The sequence below is a fragment of the Hylaeus volcanicus genome, unplaced genomic scaffold (genome assembly GCF_026283585.1).
Source record: "Hylaeus volcanicus isolate JK05 unplaced genomic scaffold, UHH_iyHylVolc1.0_haploid 12237, whole genome shotgun sequence".
Taxonomy (NCBI): domain Eukaryota; kingdom Metazoa; phylum Arthropoda; class Insecta; order Hymenoptera; family Colletidae; genus Hylaeus; species Hylaeus volcanicus.
Genome location: NW_026533172.1, coordinates 1,034,153 through 1,057,738, shown reverse-complemented (window position 1 = coordinate 1,057,738; position 23,586 = coordinate 1,034,153). Strand labels below are relative to the sequence as shown.

Genomic DNA, 23,586 nt, shown 5'->3' with positions numbered 1-23,586 from the left:
CTAATGTTTGGCATGTTTTTTAAATGAAACCTTTTTTACGAAACGGAAAACATCTTTTCACACTAAAATGAATATTCGTGTTACTGTCTTTTATCAAATTAAAAAAAAAAGCTTTATTATTGGCATTCACCATGTATAGCATCAATAACTAGTAATTGCCATTTCAACTTTCTTCTTTAACAAAACAGAGTCCTTATTCGTGTAAACCATATGTTTCAATGCGACTGCCTTGGATGGAACGTTGGAATACAGGCTGGAGCGACTGGATTATTAACTGTACTGCGCTTCAAAATACGTATCAAATGCTGACCAGACTTTGAGTAACACCGTTGGTTTGCTGTTTGAGATATTTCTGGAGGTAAACATTTTTTTCCTAAAATAGTATAAAGTAAAAAAAATCACAATATAAAAACTCTTCATGAAATTCAAATTTTTTGTATACCTCTACGTTTCGTAAACAATAAAGAGACATTATTGGACGGCATACTAGAAAATTTAACCCTGTTTGAATATCTAGGATGATCATTCATGTACACATCCAAGATTGGCTGAGTTTTTTTTTTATGTGTTTCTGATGCAAAAACTGAAGCTTTTGGTGGCTGTTGCAATAGCGTTAGCAATTCGTGACCAGATCCCGAAAAATTGGCAAATGGCGGATGCTGCGACATCAATGTCATGCCGTTTTTTTGAGATTGTTGTTTATTTAATTTTGTGGCGTACTTAGAGGTTTCGTTACTTTGAATATTAGCAAAACATAAAGAGTGACTATTAGAAGCTTGCGTATTGGTAGGTCGAATTTGAGTGTTGCTATCTTTTTTAAATGATTGCAAAAGTTGTACTAAGTCTTTTTGACAATTCTGTGGAGTTTGATTCAAATCGTCTTCTCTTATTACAGTGCACTCGTTCCCTTGGTTTGGTTTTTCAAATGGATACTCGGTGTGTGCCGTCGATTCAGGTGGTTTATCCGTCTGACTTTTAACCTGAGCAAGACGATTGTCATTTTGGTGTAACTTTATTTTATATTGTAAAAGGCGTTCTACTGTTGAAAGTGGTTTTTCGTCATTTTCACATTTATTATTCACGTTGTGTGCGTTGTCATTACTAAAACAATTTATTTGAACATCTTGTGAAAACGTTTTAGAGTCCTTAACACAATCGGTTAACTTTTGGTTAATGGATTCGGTTTCGTAAGACGTTGTAAGGGTTTTCATCTCTGACATAAGTTGCCGCATAATAGGAGAATCCGAATGCCACACATTCAACGCATTATTTTGAATAACTAGTTGAAGTTGTTGCACTGACTCTTGTATTAACGCTTGATAATTTGATAACGATGCTATAGATAAACCCCAAGGAAGAATAACAGGAACAATGCTAATCAGAGATGATGTAGGTACACGAACTCCACGGAACGGCGAACATCGTGTTCCTAAATCTGTGCAATCTGGAATTCATTGTATAAGCGTTTAATCACAACACGTTGACTGGTCATTGTTTTGAATTCTTACTTAAGTGACGTTGCTCAGTAATCAATTCCACCCATTGTTCTAAACCGTCGGGCCCTATAGTTGTAGCAGACACACAACCAAACGCTCCAAAGGGTAGAAAACCATCCATTTTAGCATAAACCACTCTTTGACCAACAAGTAGGCGTCCAAGAAAAGAAAAATCTTTCTTTAAAAAATATTTCAAAGGGGATGCCGCAAGTAAAACGTCTTTAGTTTTTACATAAAACACAATTCAAACAAGCCAAGTTAAAGAATTGTTCTCGACAAAAACTTTAAGACAAGTGGCAATAATTACCTGGAAGCATTCCTTGCTCAATCGGATAAATTTCATTGCAGTTTTTGATGCATAATTTGAAGCATTTTCTTTTTTTTTGAAACCATTGCTCTTGATATGCCTCCATGCGTTTGATGCCTAAATTACATGATACAAAAAAAAACATTTTTGTTGCTCAAGGTATGTCACTAATGTTAAACTTTGCAATAAGCCCATAAACTAACTTTACAAACGCTAAAAAACAAAAGATTACAAAATACCTTCCAGGCTCAAACTTTGCGTTGATGGTGTTGCTTTACTCATGCGGAAGAATGGTTGCTGATTTCGCCAAGCAATGAAACTTGAAATTGTTTTTTCAAAAGTATTATGGGGAAAGAAAGATGAAATTTTTATAGGATGACTTTTACTGGTTCTTATAAGATCGTGTACACGAGACTGTTTCATCAATGCAACTACCAGTGAATGGTAAGTGGTGGTTAATGTCCGTAACAAGTCAATGCAAGTCTTTGAGAAAAGTGGTTTCATATCTAAAAACCGATTGTAGCGATGCCACCTCACGTCAAATAATTTTACCTGTGCTCAGGGACTCCTTATAGTCCGGTATAAAAGAGGTATAAGATGGGATGCAGAAAACATTATTCTCTTCAAGAGAAACTAAATTAAAACCGATATCTAAGGAAACATGAGAATTCGTCTCAACCCAAACATATTGCGTTAACGCTTGCAAGACATGAGAAGGAATGTCAAGCATCTGAGACATTTCCTCAATATAGTACCATTCCGTAATCTAAAAAAAAAACAGTGCTCTTTACGTACTACCCTAACGTCATACAAGAACGGATACCTTTAAATCGTTCGCTGAAATTTCATACATTTCCTTTTGCATGGTCCAGCGTTCATCATAAGATTCTTGGTAAACATGAATAATAGCTTCTGTTAAAGAAGAAGAGGCTCCAACGGATTTTAACTAAAAAGGATTCTTGTTAACAAAAGGTTGCATTTTTTTAAAACGAAAAACGTACGATTCCCGTACATCCAAAGAGAGGGTTAGAGCTGTTGACGCACATTACGTGGGATCCCGGTAAGAGAGGCATTTTCTCCGTATTACGCTTTGTATTCGTTAAAAATTTCTGAGGATAATTTTGATATAACAGGCAAAGTGGTCGATATATCGTTTTAGCTTTCACTTTATATTGTCTAATGGTAGGTAAAGGAAAATGGAAAAAAAAAGTAAAGTCAAAGAAAAAGGTTACATTTTGGTTTGCGAAACTATTATATCAGATAAGGGTAAAATTTCAATAAAGATTTCTTGAGGGGAGTAAGATAATAACGCGTAAGATTCACGAAATTTTTTCTTATGTCCCGTGTGCACAGCTTTTTCTAATATTTTTTTCATCATGGTACTCGTTATAGGACAATTTAAAAAATCATAGTGAAAACCCGATTCCTGGGATTCAGTATGAAATGTTTGTGAAATTTGGTTATATGTTTTTGTAGAATGTGGTGACGCAATGTACAAAAAAGAGCTTTTTTTACTCGATTTGTCACCTGTTACTGAACTGGAATACATTTGTAATTCTGAAATATCCAAGTCACAATACATTTCGTTTTCATTCAAATCATTAAAATCTCGCCGTCGAAAAAACCAATTTTTACCAAAGATGCCGACCTGTTTTATAAAAGGAAAAAAAGAAATTTAAAGCTTTTCCCAAAACTACTTTATAAAAAAAATCTTAAGTTTATCTTTTTTTATTCTAAAACAAAAAGGTTTTGTTTTACAACGCATCAAAAGTGTGAAACGAGAGTTTGAGAATAAGTTAAATTTTATTAAAAGTATCATAACAATAGCAGTGATGTTATAGAAAAGTTAAGTCTATTTTACACTTTTGCATTTATTTAAAATTAGAAAACATACTAGTTTTCCAGCAGATTGGTGAGGGTAATCAAAAAATAATGTTTTATCGTGAAAATGTTCATATAAGAGTTGAAAACATGCGTCTTCTATATGTTGTGAAGGAATTGGGCCGGTTTCTTTAAACGATTCCCAGCAACGAATATGTAACTGTAATTGCATACTTTGCTCGTTGCCATTAAAGCACGCTGCTTTGTTGGAAGATTCCAGTGACACCTTGCCCAACCCAAAAAAATGATATAACGTTTTATATTTTTCCTTAGGGAATTTTTTTTTTTAAATTTCATGTTACCTGAAATATATCCAAATAAGACAGCATAGGAAAAGGGTAGTGAAGGTCATCGTTGATCACTTGAGTTTGATACCATTGTTGGAAATTGTCATTAATAATGTTAGGCGTGATATTTTTCACCTTTTTACAAACAGCATCTATTAATGAAAACTCCCATTTACTCAACCTTAAGGCGGGTTCAGGTGCAATTTTCTCCAAATCTATTAAAAACGAAAAGAACACACAGCATCACATTGTGTATGAATTTTTTGATTAACAAAAACAATTCTTTTAAATCTCTTTTTACTTTTTTTAAATAATAACGCGATAGGAGAATCGATTCGAGGTGTTGGTATACAAAGGTGTGAATTTTCTTGTAGAAAAGCTCGAAAATTTTTAAAATAGGTTAAAGTAAAATGGACATTTTTCATAACCTACAATCAAAATACATTATAAAATAAAAAATTGAATTGAAAATCATTACAATATATAAAGAAAAAAGAAGAGAACGGAAAGAAAAGAGTTACACATACACTCGCGTATACAAATAGAGACACACAAAAAAAAAGAACGTCTTACGGAAAGCAAATTATTCGCATTCGAGAATTTAGTAAAACGTTCAGTTAAAAATTTCTTTTGATAATTTTCTGGTAGTAAGCTAATACTTGAAGAAGGTAACAAGGCCAAAAGTTGAGAGGAAGAACAGTACACATTTGGGGTTAAGGTTAATTTTATTTTGGATAAAGTAGGCACAAATTTCAAAAGAGATAAAAATAACGGAGGATAACGATAAGGGTAGCTCCAGTACCAATCGGTGGCTCCATTAAAATAATAAGAAAATGTCCACTGTAATGCTTTACAATAATTTAGAACCACATGCTGAATTTTGCGTGCGTCGCTTTCGTTCAACAAATTCCATCCAAAATACCAAGAGTAATAAAAAGTTTCATAGTCTTGTGGAGTGGGAAATGTATTAATGTTGTGATGGACCGTATTAAAAATAGGTAACGCAGTGGCATCAACAAATCCTAAAATTTTAGTTCCGCTTTCGGGAGTAGACGACAGGAATTGTTCAGCTTCATTCAACGAATGAGACAAACAAGAAACAACTTTTGATGAATGGTGGTTCGTTTTATTGACAGTTTTAAGAACTTTCAGATCTTTTTCAGTTTGTCTTATGCTTGTTTCATTATTACACAGCTTTAAAAATTGTAACAAATTATCCCATTGAATCGTTCCATTTTTGTCAGTTAAGCTTTTTTCTTCTTCTTTTTTGGAAAACAACTAAGACAAAAAAAAAGCACAGGATTTATTAAAACTAAAATTATCGATGAAACCCACAACATGGTTGAACAAAAACTTACGCCAATATAGGAATTATACATGAAGAGAATTTGGTGAAAAGACATTTCCTGCATATCCATGAAAGGTAACCGCAACGATATATGATGGTTACACAAAATACATAAAAACACAAAATCATTGACGCAACATTTCCCATTATAACCCGTAGCATCAGACATGCTCGAAAGTAAAGATGACAATTGATTGTGTTGTTGAAAGTCTCTGAAAACAAGTATTCAAAAATAATTTTGATAAAAATGTTTGTGGCAAATAAAGCGAATGAGCTATGGTCGCACTACTTGCAGCATACATGGTTTCTTCCTTTGATAAGGTTGGTGGTGGGAGGCAAGTCTTAGCTACAAGTGGACTACAAAAGTGTTTATGCAGCGTTTTGATAGATACAATATCAAGAAATAAACATTCACGAAGAATGTGAATGGGTATTAAATAATAAGACTCTTTACCGTAGAACGTCTGAAAGTGAAAATACAAAAACAAAAATTTGGTGAAACAACACTTTAAAAAAAAAACAAAAAAGAAAACACGAATAAACTCCTACATTAAAATTAATTTTTTGCTTTTGAATACATTCCTCTTTTATTGCATAATTTTGTAATAAAAATAAATGTTGTACAGGTGCCATAAGACAAGTTAAAAAAGAATTCTCATGATGCGTATAAACACAACGACGTGTTGCGGGAGAGTCACGCAAGGTTGACAAGTGACGTAGAAATGATAAAATTTTATGTCTTCCTTCACCAGGAATGTTTGAACCAGAAAAAATCACGTTCAAATTTTTCCATGTGAGATCAAAATCCAGTTTTGATTTTATATAATGAATTAAAAAATCTTCAAGTTTGCTCATAAAAAGAGTTCCAGCAAGCGTATTATAACTATCAAAGAATGTATGAAAAGAGGGATCCGAACCGTGTTTTAACTGATTTTCATTGACCGATTCTCTTTTTACTTTCAACCGGTGTTTTTTTTTTTTTTTAGTTTGAGAAAAGCAAAAAGACTCCAGTTTTCTTAAGCGGCTCTATTAAAAAAAAAAAAAAACTTATTTTGTAACACTTTAAGAAAAGCGAAAGACACGCACACATACCTGTTCATTCAAAAAACGTGTTGCAAGTAAATTGGGATGTAATGCGCATGGAATAACACCATCCAAAATTAAAAACAAGTTTTTTTGAGGACGTAAAATATGTAAAATATGTTCAATATGTTGAATCAAAGCAAGAAATATTGATTCTTCGAAGGAAACATGTGGGTATTTTATACTTCTACTTATACAAGTTTCAATGTATCCATTTAAATGTAGGTACACATCACAAAATGGAAGAATTGCTTGACTTGATACTTCATCAACAATTTGTGGATATTTTTTAGTAATGAAGTGATACATACTACAAGACAAATTAAACCTTAAGCTCAGAGATTAAAAAATAAAAATGTATAAACTAACGACCAAAATTGTGTTTATGTCAGCGGGAAATTCACTAACACTCGACATTCAGTCGAACATTCTAGGTCACACCAGTCCTATATCGTTCATACCAAGTTACTGAAATATCAAATGTCTTGATTGCATGTTTCGATGTAAAAAATGCACTTTTGAGAATTCTTTAAAACAAATCTTTTATTCACACACAATGTATCATTGCTCGGTTATTCTGTTAAAACTTGTTTTTTCAAATTGATCTAAAATACAGCGAATTGATCTAAAAAACAGCGAATTTAAGTACACTTTGTTGTATTCATTCTCAACACTTCCTGTTATGAAATGTACATTAAAGTAAAAGCATTGCAACTGATAAAAATTAATCTACGCATCTTTGTTATTCATGTTTAGAAAATACTTGCAAAAAAAAGAATACATCATCAAATTATGGTAAATCAAATTCACTTTAAAGTTTTTTTTTTTCAATGTTGAAAATAATTAAAAATCGTTATTTTTTTTTGTAATGCAAATGAAAAGGCTACCCAGAGGGACGTTTTACTTTGACTGGTTTCCCCCTTCAAGACAAACAAACACTAACGTTAACTAATTCCGTTCCGAACATAATCCATTAGTACAAGACAATATTAAACGATTTCTCTCATAGTTTATGATTATTTTGAAAAAAAAAAATAGTTAATACTTTTAAAAATAATCAACAATTTTTTGAGTTCATAAAATATTTGCATTTTCGTAGAAGGCTTCAACAAAAAAAAATTGTGTACATTCACAGGTTTTTATAAGCTAAAAAAGTGACTACATCAAAATTGTACTACATTACAATTTTAGCCTTGCTATGTTTTGAAAATCATGCAATACACACCAATAACTTAATGTTTTTTGTGTGGTCGATTGCTATGCTTCTGCGTCACATTTTTTCACAAAAACTGTTGATGGGTTTCGGTTTTTTGAAGAGCTTTCATTACTTTCCACACTGTCACTGTCGTTATCATCTTGGGGACCTTCGGGTAAAGCCTCAACATCTTCGATGAGACCCATCCCTTGATCTTCTTCTTCTTCTTCTTCCTCTTCTTCTTCTTCATCATCATCCGAGTCACTCTCAGAATCATCATACGAAGTGTCGTCGCTCTTATTCTGAATTGCATTAAAACACTGTTTTTTTTATAAAAAAAAAAATTATGAACCTCATCGTCTGTCCCTTCCAGAAGCTTATCGTCATCACCTCCAATAATTAAAAACTACAAAATAAAACGTATAACACCACACAAACAAACATTGGCATGGTTTACTTCGCCTTGTTGTTTTCCGTCACCTCCTCGGTACTGAGATATTGTCTCTATCATGCTTTGAATACCCTGTAATACAGTTGAAAAGTCCAAAAACAAAATCCAAAGGTTGGATGTGCGCGAACTCACAGCATTTAAACGATTCTCGCCGTCTGCTTTATCTATACACTCTGTTATGATGGTATATTGTGGTGGTGCTTTTAGTTTAATTTTAACATTCGCCGATTCATAACCAGCAGAGATCACTTCTTTAGCTTTTAGCAAAGCAGCACGAACAGCCTCAACTCCATCCGGACCATAACACCATACGTCAACACGGGCTCTATTAACGTGAAAACACTTTATCGAAAAAGGTCGAACGTATTGATAACATACCGCATTTTCATAGTATGTGAAGCTAATCGTAATTTAATATCAGCAAGAAGTGACTCTTTGACTTCATCTGAAAGATCAAATGTATGAATGATTGTCGTAAGGAATTCCGGATTCTGTAGATTTCGTAAAGTTATACAACAATTTTTCAAAATACAAACATTATTAGATAGTTTTTCAACATTGGAATAAACAAACAAATACATGTAGAGAAATAGTAAATTGAGCATAAAATCTGTTTTAATATTTCGTTAAAAAAGTAATTATAGCGGGACATGGTAAAAGAAAGGAAATTGGAATGGTAGTAGGCATTTCACAAAATGTAATAGGCGTAATTTTATTTAAGCTAATGATTTTAAAGAAAAGCAAAACAACAATCAGAGAGAATTTTACCTTAAAAGCATTCAGAGCGTGGCCATATGTCTTTTGAAGGGGCCATGTAATAATTTTATTAAGATCGTCAGCACGCATATGATGTTTCTATATTTAATTCACATAAAATGAATTTAAAAATTGTAAATTCTCCTTCTTACTTGAGCTACATGACATATGATTTGATGAACCCTTTTGCTTTTTGAAAAGCGTTCTTCACATCGACGTATTTCCTCAGGGGCAACTCTAATAAATTTTTTCAGGATCATAATCACTAAAGCATTTAAAAGTATACCTTTTTTTAGACAAATCAATATATCCTTTTTCTTTATCAACACGTAAAACAAGAACAACTTCGTGACGACCAACTCGAACAATTTTTTTAACAGATCGTATACGTCTTTTCGAAAGCTCTGACATCAAAATCATTCCTTCTAAACCGCTGTACTCCAACAAGGAAACGTAAGCACCCATTTCCGCAACCCGCTTCACTTTCACAATGACTATGTCGCCTTTTTCTGGAAATTCTTTTTCATAAAATCGGGTATCACCCAGGTCAAATCGAGAAGATCCTTGTTGCCACGTTATTTTTTTTTTTAGCGCCATTCTTTAAAAAAATACTCAATTGGACTCGTTAATAAGTTTTTTTCAATAAAATGTCACCTGCAAAAACGGGGTTTCTTTTGAGAGAAAAAATTTTTGAGGAAGAAGGGTGTCAGATTGAAAACGTTCGGTCGGTCTTTTTATCAAAAAACGATGAACGTTATAAGACGCGCTTCGTCTGTAAATTACTGCACATGTACACTGCATGTATGTTTTTTTTCTTAGTAATATTCTATAACTTTTATCACCCCCTTGTTGACAAAAACTACATCGAACTAATGTATTTAACAGGAACGAAAAATTTTTAATTAAAAAATAAATTCACAAACAGTGTAACTCCCGTCACTGATTTAATATTTCGAAAAAGTTAGTGAACAAGCACTTTCTTTTTTTCATATTTTAATATCCATGTACTCAATAGTTTATGGTTTATGTATTTTTATACTCTTTACACCAAATGCTTCTACATTGAAAATGATTAATAATCATGACGCTGTAAGCTTTATTTTTTTTTTATAAGACTTACAACCCCTTAAAAAAATACAGGAAGCGATTGCAAAGGAGGCCAGTAATCTAGCCAAACTAAGCGCTAAGAGTATGAATTCGGAAACAGCAGATGCATTGGAAACTGAAGATCCCAACGAAAATTTAATACACAGTAAGATTTTCCCAAAATTAACTCGAGTGTTTTATACAAGATCGTACCGTGTGTAGTACTTGAAAATGTGCCAAATCCTTACAAAACGTCACAAAACCCTATTACCAAGTTAGATCCTAACCTTTTTGGCGATGAAAATTCTTGTGATCGTGATTACACGTATAGTAACTTTTGAGTGTCACAACACTTGAAATATTATCTGCAGAGTTCCTTGCCCTGAACATTTTATTGTGACAAGATGGAAAAATACAAGTACTTAATTTTTTTAAGAAACGCATGAAAAACTATTCTTTCAAAGGTTCCTTGTGTGCTCCTCTTCCCCAATATACAGGGTACTATAAAGCGTTCATTTCACTTTTATTAATTAGTTCTTAGGTCCTGTCAAGATTCAATAGAATTCATGAATAATGATTCTGACATAATACTGAAACGCCAATTTTCGTCTAGTTGCCGAGTGTAATAACCTTAAAACTAACATTTCTTTCTTATTTATGGGTTTATCAAGTAATTGGTTATGTAGAGAATGTGAACGAGACTTTAGTCAACCATGTCCTAATCAGTTTACAGTACAAAGTAGTAACGTAAGTTTTTTTTTTTGATCTGCTTCCATACAACCAAAGACAACCAAATGCTACTGTGTCCACAATAAAAAAGATGTGTTATCCTAGTAAGGTTTATAAAGGACCCTGTTCTCACCCTGTTAGTTTTTGGATGGTAAGGTCTTTTTTCCTTTATTGTTTCTATGCATTTAATAGTGTGTACCAGCACAATCCAACTATGATAGAAAGCTGGTCTGTACGGTGAGAAAAAAAAAACTGTGTAACTGAGCATATAAGGTTTTTTTAGATGTAAAGCTTATTTTCCTTGTCTAACAACGTCTACGGAAATTTCATCTACCAAAATAAATAAAGTTGATTCTATTCGGCGGGTAACAGGATTATAAATCTGTCTCAAATGTTCATGGTATGCGTTACCATAAAAGTTTGTAAACCGTATAATTTCTTTTAACGTAGCAAGGGTGTTGCGATAGATATGGATTTTCTTGTGCACATTACTCTAAGCAACATTTGCGTGAAGCATTCCATTATCCTTTTTTTTTTCAAACTTTCCAACAGGATATCTTTTTGTTACTCATAACAATGGTGTTCGCATTAACTCATACCGAGTAAATTTTCAAAAGTTTGCTAAAAGATAAAATCGTTAGAATACGTTTAAACATCTTTATACTCTATAATTATTGGTTCAAAAAAATGCTCGTCACGCAATAATTTGGACCTATCATAACTTTTTTGCCTCATGTAAAAGTAATCATTTTTTTTTAAACCCTCTTTATTGTTTAAGCCATACAAGAAAAAAAAAAAACATGAAATGAATAGATCTTCATCCTATTTTCACGATCAAGGCAATTTATTTTTTTTGCCAACGGAATACCTTAGATGAAAAATCACGAATTTCCTAGTTTAGTTTAGCAGACCTGGCCACTACTGTTTAGTAAATATTACTTTTAAAACATCCTGCCAACAGAGTCATATTTAGAAAGTATCATGACATGTGAAGAAACACCCTTTTTACTAAAGCTACTTATACTTGGGGATAGTGGGTCAGCATCTTTTTTATCAAGCTAAAAACTTGTTTTTGTTCTTGTGAAACTTTTTTTTTCTGTGTTCCGCGTCTTTAGAGTCGGTAAAACGTCTTTAATGAATCGATGGGTACAAAATAAATTTTCCAACCAATATAGAGCCACTAGTAAGAATCTCCTATGTGCAAACATGTTGATAACCTGCTTTTTTCAAACCCGAATTGTTAGTTGGTGCAGATTTTTCATTCAGAACTATACGCGTTGATAATCAAAAAGTCACTGTTCAAGTAGAAAACATGAACAAAACAACGTGTCTGGTCTCATGTTCGGTTTATCGTATGTGCAGATATGGGATACAGCAGGGCAAGAACGTTTTAAATCTTTGGGTGTAACATTTTATCGAGGTGCAGATTGTTGCATTTTTGTTTACGATGTTTCATCGCAGGAATCGTTTGAAAATATAACGTTTTGGAGAAACGAATTTTTTTTACAGGTGCTTCTGTGTGTTTTGTAAACGTGGTGACATTTTATCCATTTAAAGTTATTCGGCCTCACACTTTTTCGTTTAATCATTTTTGGGTATACTTTCAAAAATCAAATTTTCTTTTTATAAAATCAGTGCGTTTGTCACGACGCAAAGAGTTTCCCATGCATGATTATTGGGAACAAGGACGATTTACCAAGCACCCTTATTAAGGTAAAAAAAGCACTGGACACATAGTCTTCAAAAAAATTAAACAAAGCTTGTTAAACATTTTTATTAGGTTAATGTGAAGAAAGCTGAAAAATGGTCTACATCTATAGGTGCATTACACGCTACAACAAGGTAAATTCACAAGAATAAATCGGTATTCTGTTTCTTGTAAAAAATTATTTATTCTGTAGTGCGTACGCAGGAGAGAATGTAGAAACGATTTTCTTGGTTAGTTTTGATTCACGTTCTGTATGTTGTTGAAGACAATTTTACTTATTGTTTTGGTTATTGTATTTGTATCGTAAGCTCTGATTAATTATGTGGAGCATTTATTCTTATAGAAATTTTCTTTGAGACGTTGATTATGTAAATTTTTTTTTCTATTCAAGGAACTTATCAAACTGGCACTATTCTACCGTAAAAAACAATCCAATAATTTGTATGTTTTTAAAAAACTCGTTCATGCTTTGTGTATTTTATCTGATTTTTTTTCTTTTCATTTAGGTATCAACCAAGAAGTATTACTGTTTTGGAAAACATCAAGGGTGATTTGAGAAACAAGGAATGTCGAGAGAAGACTTTTCAACTATGCGACTGCTAAGCAAGTAAGACTTTCGGAATTTGTTATTACAGCAGTTAAAGCTGAATTAAAAGTTTTTTATAAGATGCTTTGTGTTGTAAAAACTTTTTTAATGTGTTAGATGTCTATTTTAGTTTAACGATTCCTACTTACGAACTTTTGCGTATTACCAGAAATGAATCGCAACGTTTTAAAAATGCTTTCAATTGGTTCATTCATACTTTAATACTTGGATGAGAAGTGTGTTGTATTCAAGACACATTAATATGCTTATGCTGTTTTTTCTTCATGATATTTTTTTTTAATAGTAAAAAGTCATGTTTCTTTATCGCTTAAACTCGACAGTTGTAATTTTTTTAATGACTTCAAACGTTTTACTTTCTCCAGAAATGGTTTTTCTTTCAAAAACTTTTGGGCATACGGACACTTGCTTTGTACTAAACAAGAATTGCACTTAAAAACGAAAAAATGAGGTATGTTTTGATGGACAAAAACAAAGCTTTAATTTGACTGGACGTACCAAAGGATTCAACGCTTTACAACGTTGTTGTCCAAATCCGACAAGAACTGTATTGAATTGCGCGTACAAGTGTCTAATTAAACAAGTGTTTTATATGGAAACGTAAGCTTCATTATTTATATTACCTAGGAATCATTCGAGTCAAAGCAAGGCATGATTGTTCAGGTGTTTTCGTTTGAATCCAGCCAAGCCTAAGTATGTTTACAAAATGAGACAGAGAAAAGATATGAATAAAATGACGGCTGTAAATGTTTATAAATTCTTGAAACCTATTTGATATACGGTGAACGTGAACATCGACAGCAATGCCTTCCACCCGATTCCAGGCCTGAACCATTTAAGGTCGGATGACTACTCAGGTTTACATTAGATCAACAAAACTTAAGCGTACAGAATGAAGAGCAATTAACGCCATTTTAGGTCCAATTCCAGGCAGTTTACACAATTCTACATACGTTTGAGGTACGTCGCCGTCATAACTATTATTGAGTATGTGTGCAATTTTTTTTAAATTTCTGAAAGCGAAAGGTCAATTGTAGAAAAAATTATAAGATAGACAACTTTTTTTATCTTTACTTTGCTTTAATTTTATGAAACGAAACCCCTCTTAAAATGTTTTCTAAAGCATCTTTCAGATACATGGAAAATATAAATTCACTCATTTGTTAAAACATATAAGCCGTGTCCACACTACCTTCGTCCCATTGTAAAATGGATTCGACAGTGAGACCAATTTGTTTCAAACGGTTCATGCAACCTTTTAAAATATTAAAATGTGTAAATTATAAAACACTAGAACATGTTAAAGAAAACCAAAGTGGAATTACTTGCAGTAGCCTTGTCGGTCGTTTGACTTGACAAGAATACAGCCACAAGGTGATGGAATCTCTTAAAAGCATTATCGTTAAGGAAAATAGTAATCCAAATGACAAGGTTACCTGAATTTTTGGTTCGCATGATAAATCCGCTACAATAATTTAAAAACATAAACAAATACGGTTTGATTTATACATTGCCACTTTTACCTAGTTTGTCACAACCCATTATATCAACGGGAGCATCATACGCGGCTCGCATATCCAATATACCTGTTGTCGCATAGATTCATCCTTTTTTAATACTCGAATCTACCTTGATAAACAAAGTCAAAATCGGGTGGTAATGGAGAACACGCATTGGCTGCGTCTTCAATATCCGAAGACGAAATAATCAATTTTTTCTTTGCTGGTAGTACTGCTGTGTTTTTCTGTTCATCCGAAGATTTGTTTCTTTTTAATTCCTTTAAATAATCACATTGCTTTTCTTCAGTATCTCTTTTTTCTGTTTTCACAAGAACTGGTAAATTTCGTTTTTGCGATCGAGTTATCATTACACAATTTAGCTTTAACAAGAAAAACTCCAAGCGATTTAATAACGCAATTTTAAGAAATACAAAATCATAGATTGTAATGGTTTTTTCTTTGTCAACGAAAAAAATTATGTAAGCTGTGGAATGACACAATTCAGATTCACTTGGCCCTGGTATTTCAGTAACAAATTTATCAGTTTTGCAAGCACATTCTCTTACAGATGTGTTTTACTGAGAATTCACCGCGATTAAGAACAAAAAAAAAAATTATTAAAGATTTCCAAATAAAACTCAAAACAAAACTAATTGTATTTTGTTGTTTTCGTGAAGCTTATACCAACTTGATGTAAACGCAGGCATGGTCTAGTGGTTATGACGTCTGCTTAACACGCAGAAGGTCCCGAGTTCGAGCCTCGGTGCTTGTATTTTTCTTTTCAATTTCTAAAAGCCAGTTATACCGTTTTTGTTTTATGACAATGTTTAATTACTAACAGATTACTTTTTGTCAAGTGTAATCAAAACAAATATTTTCGAAATGCATTTCAACATGACACTTTATCATTTATATTATAAAAAAAGGCGCTTAGCAGAACATGTTTAAAAGAAAACATTAGACACTTTAGTATCTAGCTTATTTAGCGAGGGCGCCATACAATGAACGAACTGCGTTGGAATAGGCATTTCGATCCATTCATCGGGCTTATCTTCGTACGGTTGGTAGTGGGCAACAATATTACTTACAAGACACGTTGTAATTTCAATGAAGCGAGATTCGAAGCTAGCGTACAACTATACATGGGAAAAAATATTGTTTTTGAGTATTAAGAAAAAACCGTACTTGAATGGACTCGGAGTTGTCTATTGAAATGCTGTTGGCCAGGCCAAGTACCTGTATTTGGCAATTCTTACAATTAATGACTTCAATCGCAGATTGAACACTACGAATAATTATGTTTACTTTATCACATTTCTCTAAAGAAACGATGAAAAAAAAATGGTTACAAATAAAACAGATCTAATTATGACGAAAACAATATTTACACTACTACCATATTACCTTACCAAGAATAATTCTGTTAATTTTGTTGTTCACAGTGATTCTATTGATACTGGACTTGTTGCGTATATGGACATTTTGATTGCGAGTAGCATTTTTTAATTCAAACTCATTCAAATTACTTCCTGCTGTACCAATCTACAATTTATATTACTATTCAGCACTTATAACAGTAAAATCTTACAAAATACCAGTCTCGATTATTTGGCTGTAATTCAAATGACGAATTCTCACTGTCTCCAGACATTTTAGGTTTTTATTTAATTTCTTTTTATTTATTTATAACAAAAAACAGGCACCTTTATATCGATCCTCCATTTTTCATGCATGTAAGCAATTGCTTTCTAGCAAAACGAATTAAATAAAAAGTTTTTATATGCATTTTCAAGTTTCGTTTTTCAGTTTTGTTCACTAAACGATATTCTTTTTAATTTTCAATACCACTTATTTTCTGGAAACAATAAAAAAACTAAAATTTTAGAGAGGCAATGCAGGAAGTTGTTTTGTATAAATTTCCACTATAAATATAATTTTGTAGTATAATTAACTGAAGTTTAAATAAATTAAATTATTTCATTTATTCCATATACTTTTAGACTTTAAAAATAACCGAATTTTCTTTACAACGATAGAATATTTAAAAGCGTTTTAATATAGTTACAACAATACAAATACATACGTGATTGTAAAACGTATGAGGTACAATCCGGTATTTTTTATTGTTTAAAATACCTTATTTCTTAAATTTTTTTATAACGCGCAACATCAACATAAGAAAACACAATTTTCTACATAAAACCACAAGAGTATTAGCGTGTTCGCTAAATATATTACATTTCGAATGCCTTCATAGGTCTTTTTTTTTAATTGTGCTTTTACCTAGCAGAAACACGGCAATGTTATTTTGATCAAATCATTGAAAATCCGTGTCTTTTTTAAATATGAACACTAACGATCTTCCATTCTCTATTCAACAAATGTCCAATCTTTATTTCCAATTTGATTGTGATAAATTGTTAAATACGCTAGTAAAACATCAAATAATTTCAGATCGCAGAAGGTACTTTACAAGTGAAGGAACAGTTGAATCGGACACCTGTTTAGAGAGAAAATCTGGAGCGAGGCTTATACATTTGCTTAAAAGAAGCTAGGTCAATGGATATTGTTTCAAAATTTCCATAGATTCCAGGCGAGAAGTTTTTTTTTTTAATTTTTAAAAATTTACTCGAAAATGTATTCGCCTGCTTAATGCATGGCACAACGTAACTTTCTACATAACTGTAAAATCCAATGGAATCTTTCAACAGTGAGGGTTTTAAAGATGAGTCAAAGAGAATTTTGTTAATGGCACTAAAGAAACGTTTAGAAAAAAATGCAAAAACGAAACAACGTACTTTAAAAGATGATACTTCTAATAATTCTGATGTACATGCTGTTCAAGAAACAAAAAATAGATCTTTAATAGTGTTTTCTCCAACTCCATTACATCTTTCTTTAGTAGAAAAGGGAATAGCTGAAAAACGTACAAGTCATATGGATTTTCGTCAAAAAACCCATGCGACAATTCATAGTGATGCTCCATGCAAAAGCGACGGTACCACTGCTGTATCGCAGCATGCTCAATCCCCCCAAGCACCATTTTTTTTCAATAGTCAGCTTATAATTGTTTTACACGGAAACCGTGACCGTTTATATCCTGTTCCAGTATTTTGTCAACCTCCCCAATATCTATTTGTTAATGATAAAAATCCTTTACTATCAGCTGGCTTCAGTGTTGCAGGAGTTGTATCACTTCAAGAATTATGTAGTATTCAGGCAACTACAAAAATTGAAGACTATCTAACGCCATGCGAACTCCTTCTTTTAAGCGTTCAAGATGCGGATATTTTCGTTCAGTCACTAAATGAACAATCTAGTTATAAATCTAATTCCTTTGTAGGAAAACTCACTTCTATGTGCAGGTATTATAGTGTTGAATCGCAACACCATTTACTAATGTCTTATTTGACACTTGTTTCTAGTTATCAGGAAATGATTAAAAAACAGCAAACTTCAACAGCTAATGATTTAGAGAGGTTACCAGCAGCCTTAGAGGGAGATTCGGAAGCACGTTTAGTCAATCGTTACATTGTAGCCAAAAGTTTCCAAAGGTAAAAATACAAAAGGAATGTATCATTTTACCGAAAATCGATACATTTTCTTATAGATCAGATGCCAATAAAGTATTTAAAGAAGATGATGTAAGGCCCATGGTCTGGTGCCGAAAAACTATTCAAAATCTTTTGGCTTTGGTAAAACATCTTGGTTACCATACTAGTTTTTGTATTTCAATTTTTTTATAAAGCATCTTGAAGCGGATTGCAAGCCGAGTCCCTGGCATATTCAGCGTCGAGATGATTTAATAAAAAGACCATTATCGATTCCTGCATGGGAGACGTTGACTATAGAGTCACATGGTTCCTGTGAAAATGTTTCCGTGTCATCTATTACAAATGGATTTCATTTTCTGGATGTTTATAACTTTCTACGCGATAGATTTCGATCCGTTTGGCAGGATTTGACTGTACAACATTGCCCAAAGCATAGAGTAAGTCGGTTGATTTGAATAGGTTAATTCCAATTTTTTTAGGCGTTCATTGAAAGCTTAGAAATTAGTTTTCGATTTTTAGTCTTGTCGGAGCAAATTGTCAGTTTTGAAATTTTTTAGCTTTATATGTTTAATAAACTTGTGAGACACTTTTAGTTATGTGAAGAAAAATCCTTCAATGCGGTGCAAAATGGGGATCTTATGAATACTTGTTTAGACAAATTACTAGGAGGTTATGCAGATAGTCGCTATTCGTTACTGTCACTAACATCTAATTTACCTCCTCATACAACGCAGACTCAACGTGAAGTGTTTTCAGTATTAGGTATCAATTATTACTTTAATTTCAACATGAAACTAATCATGCTTTTTTCTAGTGTATACGTCTCCTCATGAGGCGGAATTTTGGGCGTATAGAATCATCATGACGCTTCCTAATTCTTTGGAAAATTCAAACGCTATGCTAGGTTAAATTTTTGTAATAGTCAAAGGTTTTTTTCTTATAAAACATGTTCATAGACGTTTATCGACGATTACCTGGAGAATTACAACAACATTCTTACATTCGTTTAGCTATGGAGGCTCATCGTGCTTTTAGAGATCGTAATGCTTGTCGGTATTTCAAAATTTCGCGCAAGGTAAACCCATTCAAAAACCCACTGCTTTCCTACATTTCAAACAACCCTTTTAGGCGAATTATTTGTTATCTACATTGCTTCATAAGTTTGCGGATTTAGTCCGAGTTGCGTACCTTGATGTTCTGGTATCTCGATCAAGTCAACAAAAGCCAAGGATGCCATTTCAGACGTTTTGTCATCAGTTCGGTACAATTCCAATCATTGCAGCTACTATATTATCAAACGACTAGGGTTTTGCGACGAGTCTTTGGAACACGTAACGGCTTTTTGTAACAGCTACCGGCTGCAATTATTACCAGAACCTCCACCTGATACATTGTCTTTATCGTACGTTTTCTTTCAATGTCTATTTCATATTTTAGAGTTTTGATCTTATAGAAAATGGAAGATTACATATGTGTGTTTTTCTAACGTAGATACATTAACAGTACGTCTTAAGTTCACTGTTTCTTGCACTATTATGATTTAGGCAGCAGATATGCAACTAAAACGCTTAAAATGTCAACAATTTAAATCGTCGTTTTTAACGAGTCAATGGAATCAACAAAAATTAAATCGGCAAACAATTGTTGACCCGGATTTTTGTTTTCAAACAATCGAAGCGATAGAAACATTGAAAGCAACTCCAACTTTTTCTTCTGTTGTTAGAAATCATAGTGCCACGAAGCGCGACATACCCGTTTATTCAGAAAAACAATCGGTTTTCAATTCTCTCCATCCTAGTGATACTCGAATAAGAAAAGATGTGACAATGATACCAAACGACACAGTAACACCAACATCTTATGAAAAGAGTATGACCGGGTCAATAACTGAATATAGTTCTTCTACTTTATATGCTAAAGATGATGATGCTTCATGCGATACATTTTTGAATAGAATAACCAATTCAGTGCAAAATACATCATCGGTTGCGTCTTTGCAGGATGGCTTCGACCTTCTCAAAACGCCGATTTCTAGTATACCAATCACCGATACTCCATTGAATTACAAAATTCTGCCACGTGATTCACATAAACGTAAATTTTTTTCAAGCTGTGTCTCCGATAACTTATTCACACAAGAAAATTTGAAAACACTGTATCCCATCAAACCGAAAACTGACGGAAATGCAGAATCGAAAACAACCGATTCGCCATTTTTATCGAAGATGATATCCCGTACTACTAATTTTCCAGAAATTTGTATGTTGTCGATTTTGTCTTTTTGCATTTTGTAACATTGGGATTCACTTTTCTTTTTTTTTTTTTTTAGCTAAGAGAACTTGTAATCTTGTTTCGATTGAAGCGGAGAAGAAGAAAAAAAGTGTAAAAGAAAATCCAAACTTTTTATTACCTGTTCACTACAGAAAAGTCACTCCGTCTTTGTCGCTTTGTCTTTATAAAGCGTGTTCAACACTCACTTGTTATGAAAAGAAACTGCTTCTTGTAGGTTTTCAATACTTTTTTTCTATTTTTGATTTTTTTTTTTAAGGAATCTTTATCGAAACAGTTCTATTTACTACCGGCGCTGAATTCTTTTATTGAAGATGCCATTAGTAAAGTAGAGAAGTTCCAGCACGTTGTTGAAAATGGAATCAAGTCTGTAACATGGAATATACTCATAACCTGTTCTAACGTATTCAAAGCATCAAAAAGATGTAATCTATTGAAATCTAGCTATCAAAGTTTCGCGCAGGGAAACTCGTTAAGTTTGTCATTCAGGTATGTTTTCAATTAATTAAAACAAAAAGTTGAAAATCGATTATCTAATTTAAATTTGTTGTTTTAACAGTCCTAATGAAAGCACGAAAAAGGATTGCAGTAGGAACCATGTAAGAAACATGAAAAAAATCACGCCCCCTACGAATCAAGAAACATATTGCAGCTATATTTTACCCAAAGTATTCGAATTATTATTTTACCAATTTAATTCTCGGCATTCCGATTTCTCTAATAAAACATGGGGTTCTTTTTTTCATTGTTATGAAAAAAAATTAAGCAATTTTTTTTCCAATGAGAAGGACTGCAATTCACTACCTGATGATATAAGAATTTTGGATGGTCTTTGGACAAGTTTTGAGTTGACTCCTTTATGGAACGATGTCACGAAATGTTTCCAAAAGATTTCAAATTCGTCGCGGTTGCCTTGTCAAGCTACTTTGAATATGTTGATGCCTTGTGATAGCATGTCCGTTGTTTGTGATGGTTCACCTTGCGAAAATCCCAATAATTTTAAAAAAGAAAACGTTTACTGTTACGACGAGTATGCACATGACAATGAAAAAAACTCAAACGACAGTTTTTTAGATTCGTCAAATAGCCTTGAGTTAAAAAAGAGCTCATCCTTTGTACCAATGATGAGTCAATTTCTTAAATCTCATTTAGTCTGGATTGTCCCTTTTCCAGTCATGTTTTGTACACCCCTTAGTGAAGACAATTTACAACCTTTGCATACAACATGGAAAGAAGAACATAACAAATTGATTACCGAGCTTTTTTTACGAAGATGCTTACAACACGAGTATGGAAATACAAATATGTCTTTTACTATTTTTTATGGAGTACAAATCAATCGTTTGTTTTCACCTTTTAGTTATGTAAGAATACTTTATTTTTAATGACACCTTTTATTTATTGAAAAATCTCTTATTTGCATGACGGTGAAACCATGGAATACTATTTTTTTATTATACTTTTTTTTATTTTAGGAAATCAAAAAATTTATTTTAAAAGTCGAAGAAACCATTAAAAACATTTGGAAGATGACCGTAAAAGAGGAGGAAAAAAAAAGATCTATCAAGGGTCATGCATGGCATGAAGATTTTTTTACGCAGCTTTACGATTCTGAAGTGATATGTTTTCATGTTTACGACATGATATTGGATGAATCATGTAACCCGCAAAACATGGTCCATTTTAAAACCAATAGTTGCTATATTCGGCTCGTTTCAAATTCACTAGCGAAATTTTGTAAACATTTATCGAAGAAAATATCTCTTCAATTAGTTGAGTACTTTAGTAACAACTTACACGTACCGGAAACCTATCCTTTAAAAGAAAAGCATTCATCTTTTTTGTTCAAAATTCAAAATTTAACGACCACGACAAATAAGCTACTCGAAAATGCCTTATGCTTTCCACCGCTTGCAATGGAAGAACCGAAATGGGATTGGCCTACTTTTTTTTTGTTTAAATGGAAAGAAGTAGAGATCCAATCCATCCCTCTTTTATTGATTCACAAGTAACCTACAGACTTTTTTTTTACCTTACTAATTTGAAATTTTTTTTTTGTTAGTTGGAAGGTTCAAGTAGCTCAGTGCGTTATCAATAAAACTTGTCCAAGTGTGCGGGACTTGACGCATTTATTGCTTCATGTGTTTGAAAAAATAAAATTTTCTATATATTTTCATCCATTTTTTTGGAATAAATCACCACTTTTACAATCAAGTGTGTCTCTAAAAGATCAATTACCCATTGTTGTATCTGAAAGATGCATTGTTCAATCTCTTTTTGAGTATTTACATGAGCGATGCCGCGTCGCTTATACCCAGACAAATTTCGAATTAGGTAATGTGGTTTCTTTTATTTTTTATTTTCACATGTCACTTTTACTAGATAAAACACTGCATAATTTTAACAGTATTGGTGAATTCATGACGTATGTACGAGGGTGTATTCGATGGATTCTCGATTTCGCCACTTTGAGAATTCCACGTACATTTCTTTGCATTCTTCCTTACCCTCTTTACACTGGTAAGCCTTCTTAATGTTTTTGTTAACATTTTTTAAATGCCAAAGTTTTTAGAATTAATTGCTTTTTGCAAATCACCTTGGAACGAGCTACCTTTCCCTCCTCAATATTATAGTGGTGTATGGAATTTTTTTACTGTGAATTCAAAAACAAGTGTTATTGATTCCCGGGAAAAAGATTATCACAGCATTCTGTGCGACACCAACTCTTCAACATTATCATCTAATTTACACAGGGAACCGGAAACTCATACAACTGATTATCCTCTTTCTAAAAAGCAATGTCAAACAATCTTAAATGTTTCTCCAATCTTACCTCAAGATGGCTTTGAAGCATTAAGTTGTTTAGAAAAAGAAATAAATAGCAGAGCACCAACAACTATTCCACCATTATTGTCAAAGAATACATGCCTTAATATTTCCCATCCTATTTCTTCATTTATTTCTTGCAAATCATTTTCAATGTTTCCCTCTTATCTCAACTTGATGAACACCTCAGTTGAAAACGAAAAACAAGAAGAAGAATCATACAATTTATTAAAAAAAAGGCTTCATGTAACCTTTGAAAAATTAAAAAATGAAATCGCTCAAAACTATGTTTCAACAAATACTTTAAATCAGTACTGTGAAAATAATACTTTTTAACCAAAATAATATTTTTTTTTTTGGTCAACTTGTTTAAGAATTTCATTAAAAAAAAAATTTAATTTTTGCTTTGAGACAATTATTTTAAAATACAAAATTATCTAGAATTCATGACTTCCTATGGTATTTGAAAGCGGCTTGTATTGATATA

General features: G+C 32.6%; 5 protein-coding genes and 1 non-coding gene across 20 annotated transcripts; 3 read left to right on the top strand and 3 right to left on the bottom strand.

Annotated features, from left to right (window-relative positions):
• Nucleotides 1-215: 215 nt before the first annotated feature.
• LOC128884470 (uncharacterized) lies at nucleotides 216-6,961 on the bottom strand. The gene is made up of 17 exons (XM_054137901.1): nucleotides 6,412-6,961; nucleotides 5,869-6,345; nucleotides 5,620-5,783; nucleotides 5,330-5,531; nucleotides 4,545-5,249; nucleotides 4,273-4,399; nucleotides 3,987-4,186; nucleotides 3,698-3,910; nucleotides 3,036-3,451; nucleotides 2,805-2,979; nucleotides 2,627-2,749; nucleotides 2,356-2,569; nucleotides 2,043-2,309; nucleotides 1,804-1,920; nucleotides 1,509-1,715; nucleotides 443-1,444; nucleotides 216-373 (listed from the first exon to the last, which is right to left on the bottom strand). The coding sequence occupies exons 1-17, from the start codon at nucleotides 6,709-6,711 to the stop codon at nucleotides 216-218; spliced, it is 5,067 nt and encodes a 1,688-aa protein (XP_053993876.1). The 5' UTR covers nucleotides 6,712-6,961.
• Nucleotides 6,962-7,506: 545 nt separating this feature from the next.
• On the bottom strand, nucleotides 7,507-9,600 carry LOC128883886 (eukaryotic translation initiation factor 2 subunit 1-like). Its single transcript, XM_054136739.1, has 9 exons — nucleotides 9,459-9,600; nucleotides 9,091-9,402; nucleotides 8,957-9,041; nucleotides 8,817-8,903; nucleotides 8,427-8,539; nucleotides 8,181-8,373; nucleotides 8,055-8,120; nucleotides 7,950-8,003; nucleotides 7,507-7,899 (listed from the first exon to the last, which is right to left on the bottom strand). Exons 2-9 carry the CDS (start codon nucleotides 9,399-9,401, stop codon nucleotides 7,660-7,662), a joined length of 1,149 nt encoding a protein of 382 aa, XP_053992714.1. The 5' UTR covers nucleotide 9,402; nucleotides 9,459-9,600; the 3' UTR covers nucleotides 7,507-7,659.
• Nucleotides 9,601-9,657: 57 nt separating this feature from the next.
• On the top strand, nucleotides 9,658-13,209 carry LOC128884359 (uncharacterized). Of its 7 annotated transcripts, none has more exons than XM_054137703.1 (14): nucleotides 10,521-10,637; nucleotides 10,711-10,770; nucleotides 10,822-10,856; nucleotides 10,903-11,019; nucleotides 11,070-11,656; nucleotides 11,735-11,802; nucleotides 11,864-11,922; nucleotides 11,982-12,128; nucleotides 12,255-12,332; nucleotides 12,400-12,461; nucleotides 12,521-12,578; nucleotides 12,719-12,768; nucleotides 12,834-12,934; nucleotides 13,031-13,209. In XM_054137703.1, exons 5-13 carry the CDS (start codon nucleotides 11,601-11,603, stop codon nucleotides 12,928-12,930), a joined length of 675 nt encoding a protein of 224 aa, XP_053993678.1. In that variant the 5' UTR covers nucleotides 10,521-10,637; nucleotides 10,711-10,770; nucleotides 10,822-10,856; nucleotides 10,903-11,019; nucleotides 11,070-11,600; the 3' UTR covers nucleotides 12,931-12,934; nucleotides 13,031-13,209. The 7 variants fall into 7 exon arrangements, 6 of the variants coding, with proteins under 6 accessions (XP_053993681.1, XP_053993677.1, XP_053993676.1 ...); XM_054137705.1 differs by having other exon boundaries at nucleotides 10,605-10,637; nucleotides 10,725-10,770; XM_054137706.1 differs by lacking the exons at nucleotides 11,735-11,802; nucleotides 11,864-11,922; nucleotides 11,982-12,128; ... (4 more) ...; nucleotides 12,834-12,934; nucleotides 13,031-13,209 and adding exons at nucleotides 9,658-9,764; nucleotides 9,820-9,893; nucleotides 9,945-10,056; ... (2 more) ...; nucleotides 10,355-10,388; nucleotides 10,432-10,512 and having other exon boundaries at nucleotides 10,562-10,637; nucleotides 11,070-11,425.
• A 14-nt stretch (nucleotides 13,210-13,223) lies between these two features.
• LOC128884358 (endonuclease III-like protein 1) lies at nucleotides 13,224-16,231 on the bottom strand. Of its 9 annotated transcripts, none has more exons than XM_054137698.1 (15): nucleotides 16,019-16,230; nucleotides 15,840-15,972; nucleotides 15,616-15,749; nucleotides 14,997-15,566; nucleotides 14,804-14,947; nucleotides 14,561-14,749; nucleotides 14,455-14,517; nucleotides 14,368-14,396; nucleotides 14,257-14,317; nucleotides 14,124-14,186; nucleotides 14,006-14,057; nucleotides 13,821-13,944; nucleotides 13,555-13,757; nucleotides 13,430-13,502; nucleotides 13,224-13,362 (listed from the first exon to the last, which is right to left on the bottom strand). In XM_054137698.1, the coding sequence occupies exons 7-15, from the start codon at nucleotides 14,504-14,506 to the stop codon at nucleotides 13,225-13,227; spliced, it is 795 nt and encodes a 264-aa protein (XP_053993673.1). In that variant the 5' UTR covers nucleotides 14,507-14,517; nucleotides 14,561-14,749; nucleotides 14,804-14,947; nucleotides 14,997-15,566; nucleotides 15,616-15,749; nucleotides 15,840-15,972; nucleotides 16,019-16,230; the 3' UTR covers nucleotide 13,224. The 9 variants fall into 9 exon arrangements, with proteins under 9 accessions (XP_053993673.1, XP_053993672.1, XP_053993668.1 ...); XM_054137697.1 differs by having other exon boundaries at nucleotides 13,555-13,620; nucleotides 13,699-13,757; nucleotides 14,561-14,947; nucleotides 16,019-16,229; XM_054137693.1 differs by having other exon boundaries at nucleotides 14,561-14,947; nucleotides 15,835-15,972; nucleotides 16,019-16,231.
• Trnav-aac (transfer RNA valine (anticodon AAC)) lies at nucleotides 15,130-15,202 on the top strand. Its single transcript has one exon. It is a non-coding gene; the product is annotated as a tRNA-Val (tRNA).
• A 4,913-nt stretch (nucleotides 16,232-21,144) lies between the features above and the next one.
• On the top strand, nucleotides 21,145-23,435 carry LOC128884469 (uncharacterized). Its single transcript, XM_054137899.1, has 6 exons — nucleotides 21,145-21,303; nucleotides 21,348-21,637; nucleotides 21,749-22,281; nucleotides 22,336-22,607; nucleotides 22,656-22,793; nucleotides 22,846-23,435. The coding sequence occupies exons 1-6, from the start codon at nucleotides 21,243-21,245 to the stop codon at nucleotides 23,433-23,435; spliced, it is 1,884 nt and encodes a 627-aa protein (XP_053993874.1). The 5' UTR covers nucleotides 21,145-21,242.
• Nucleotides 23,436-23,586: the final 151 nt, after the last annotated feature.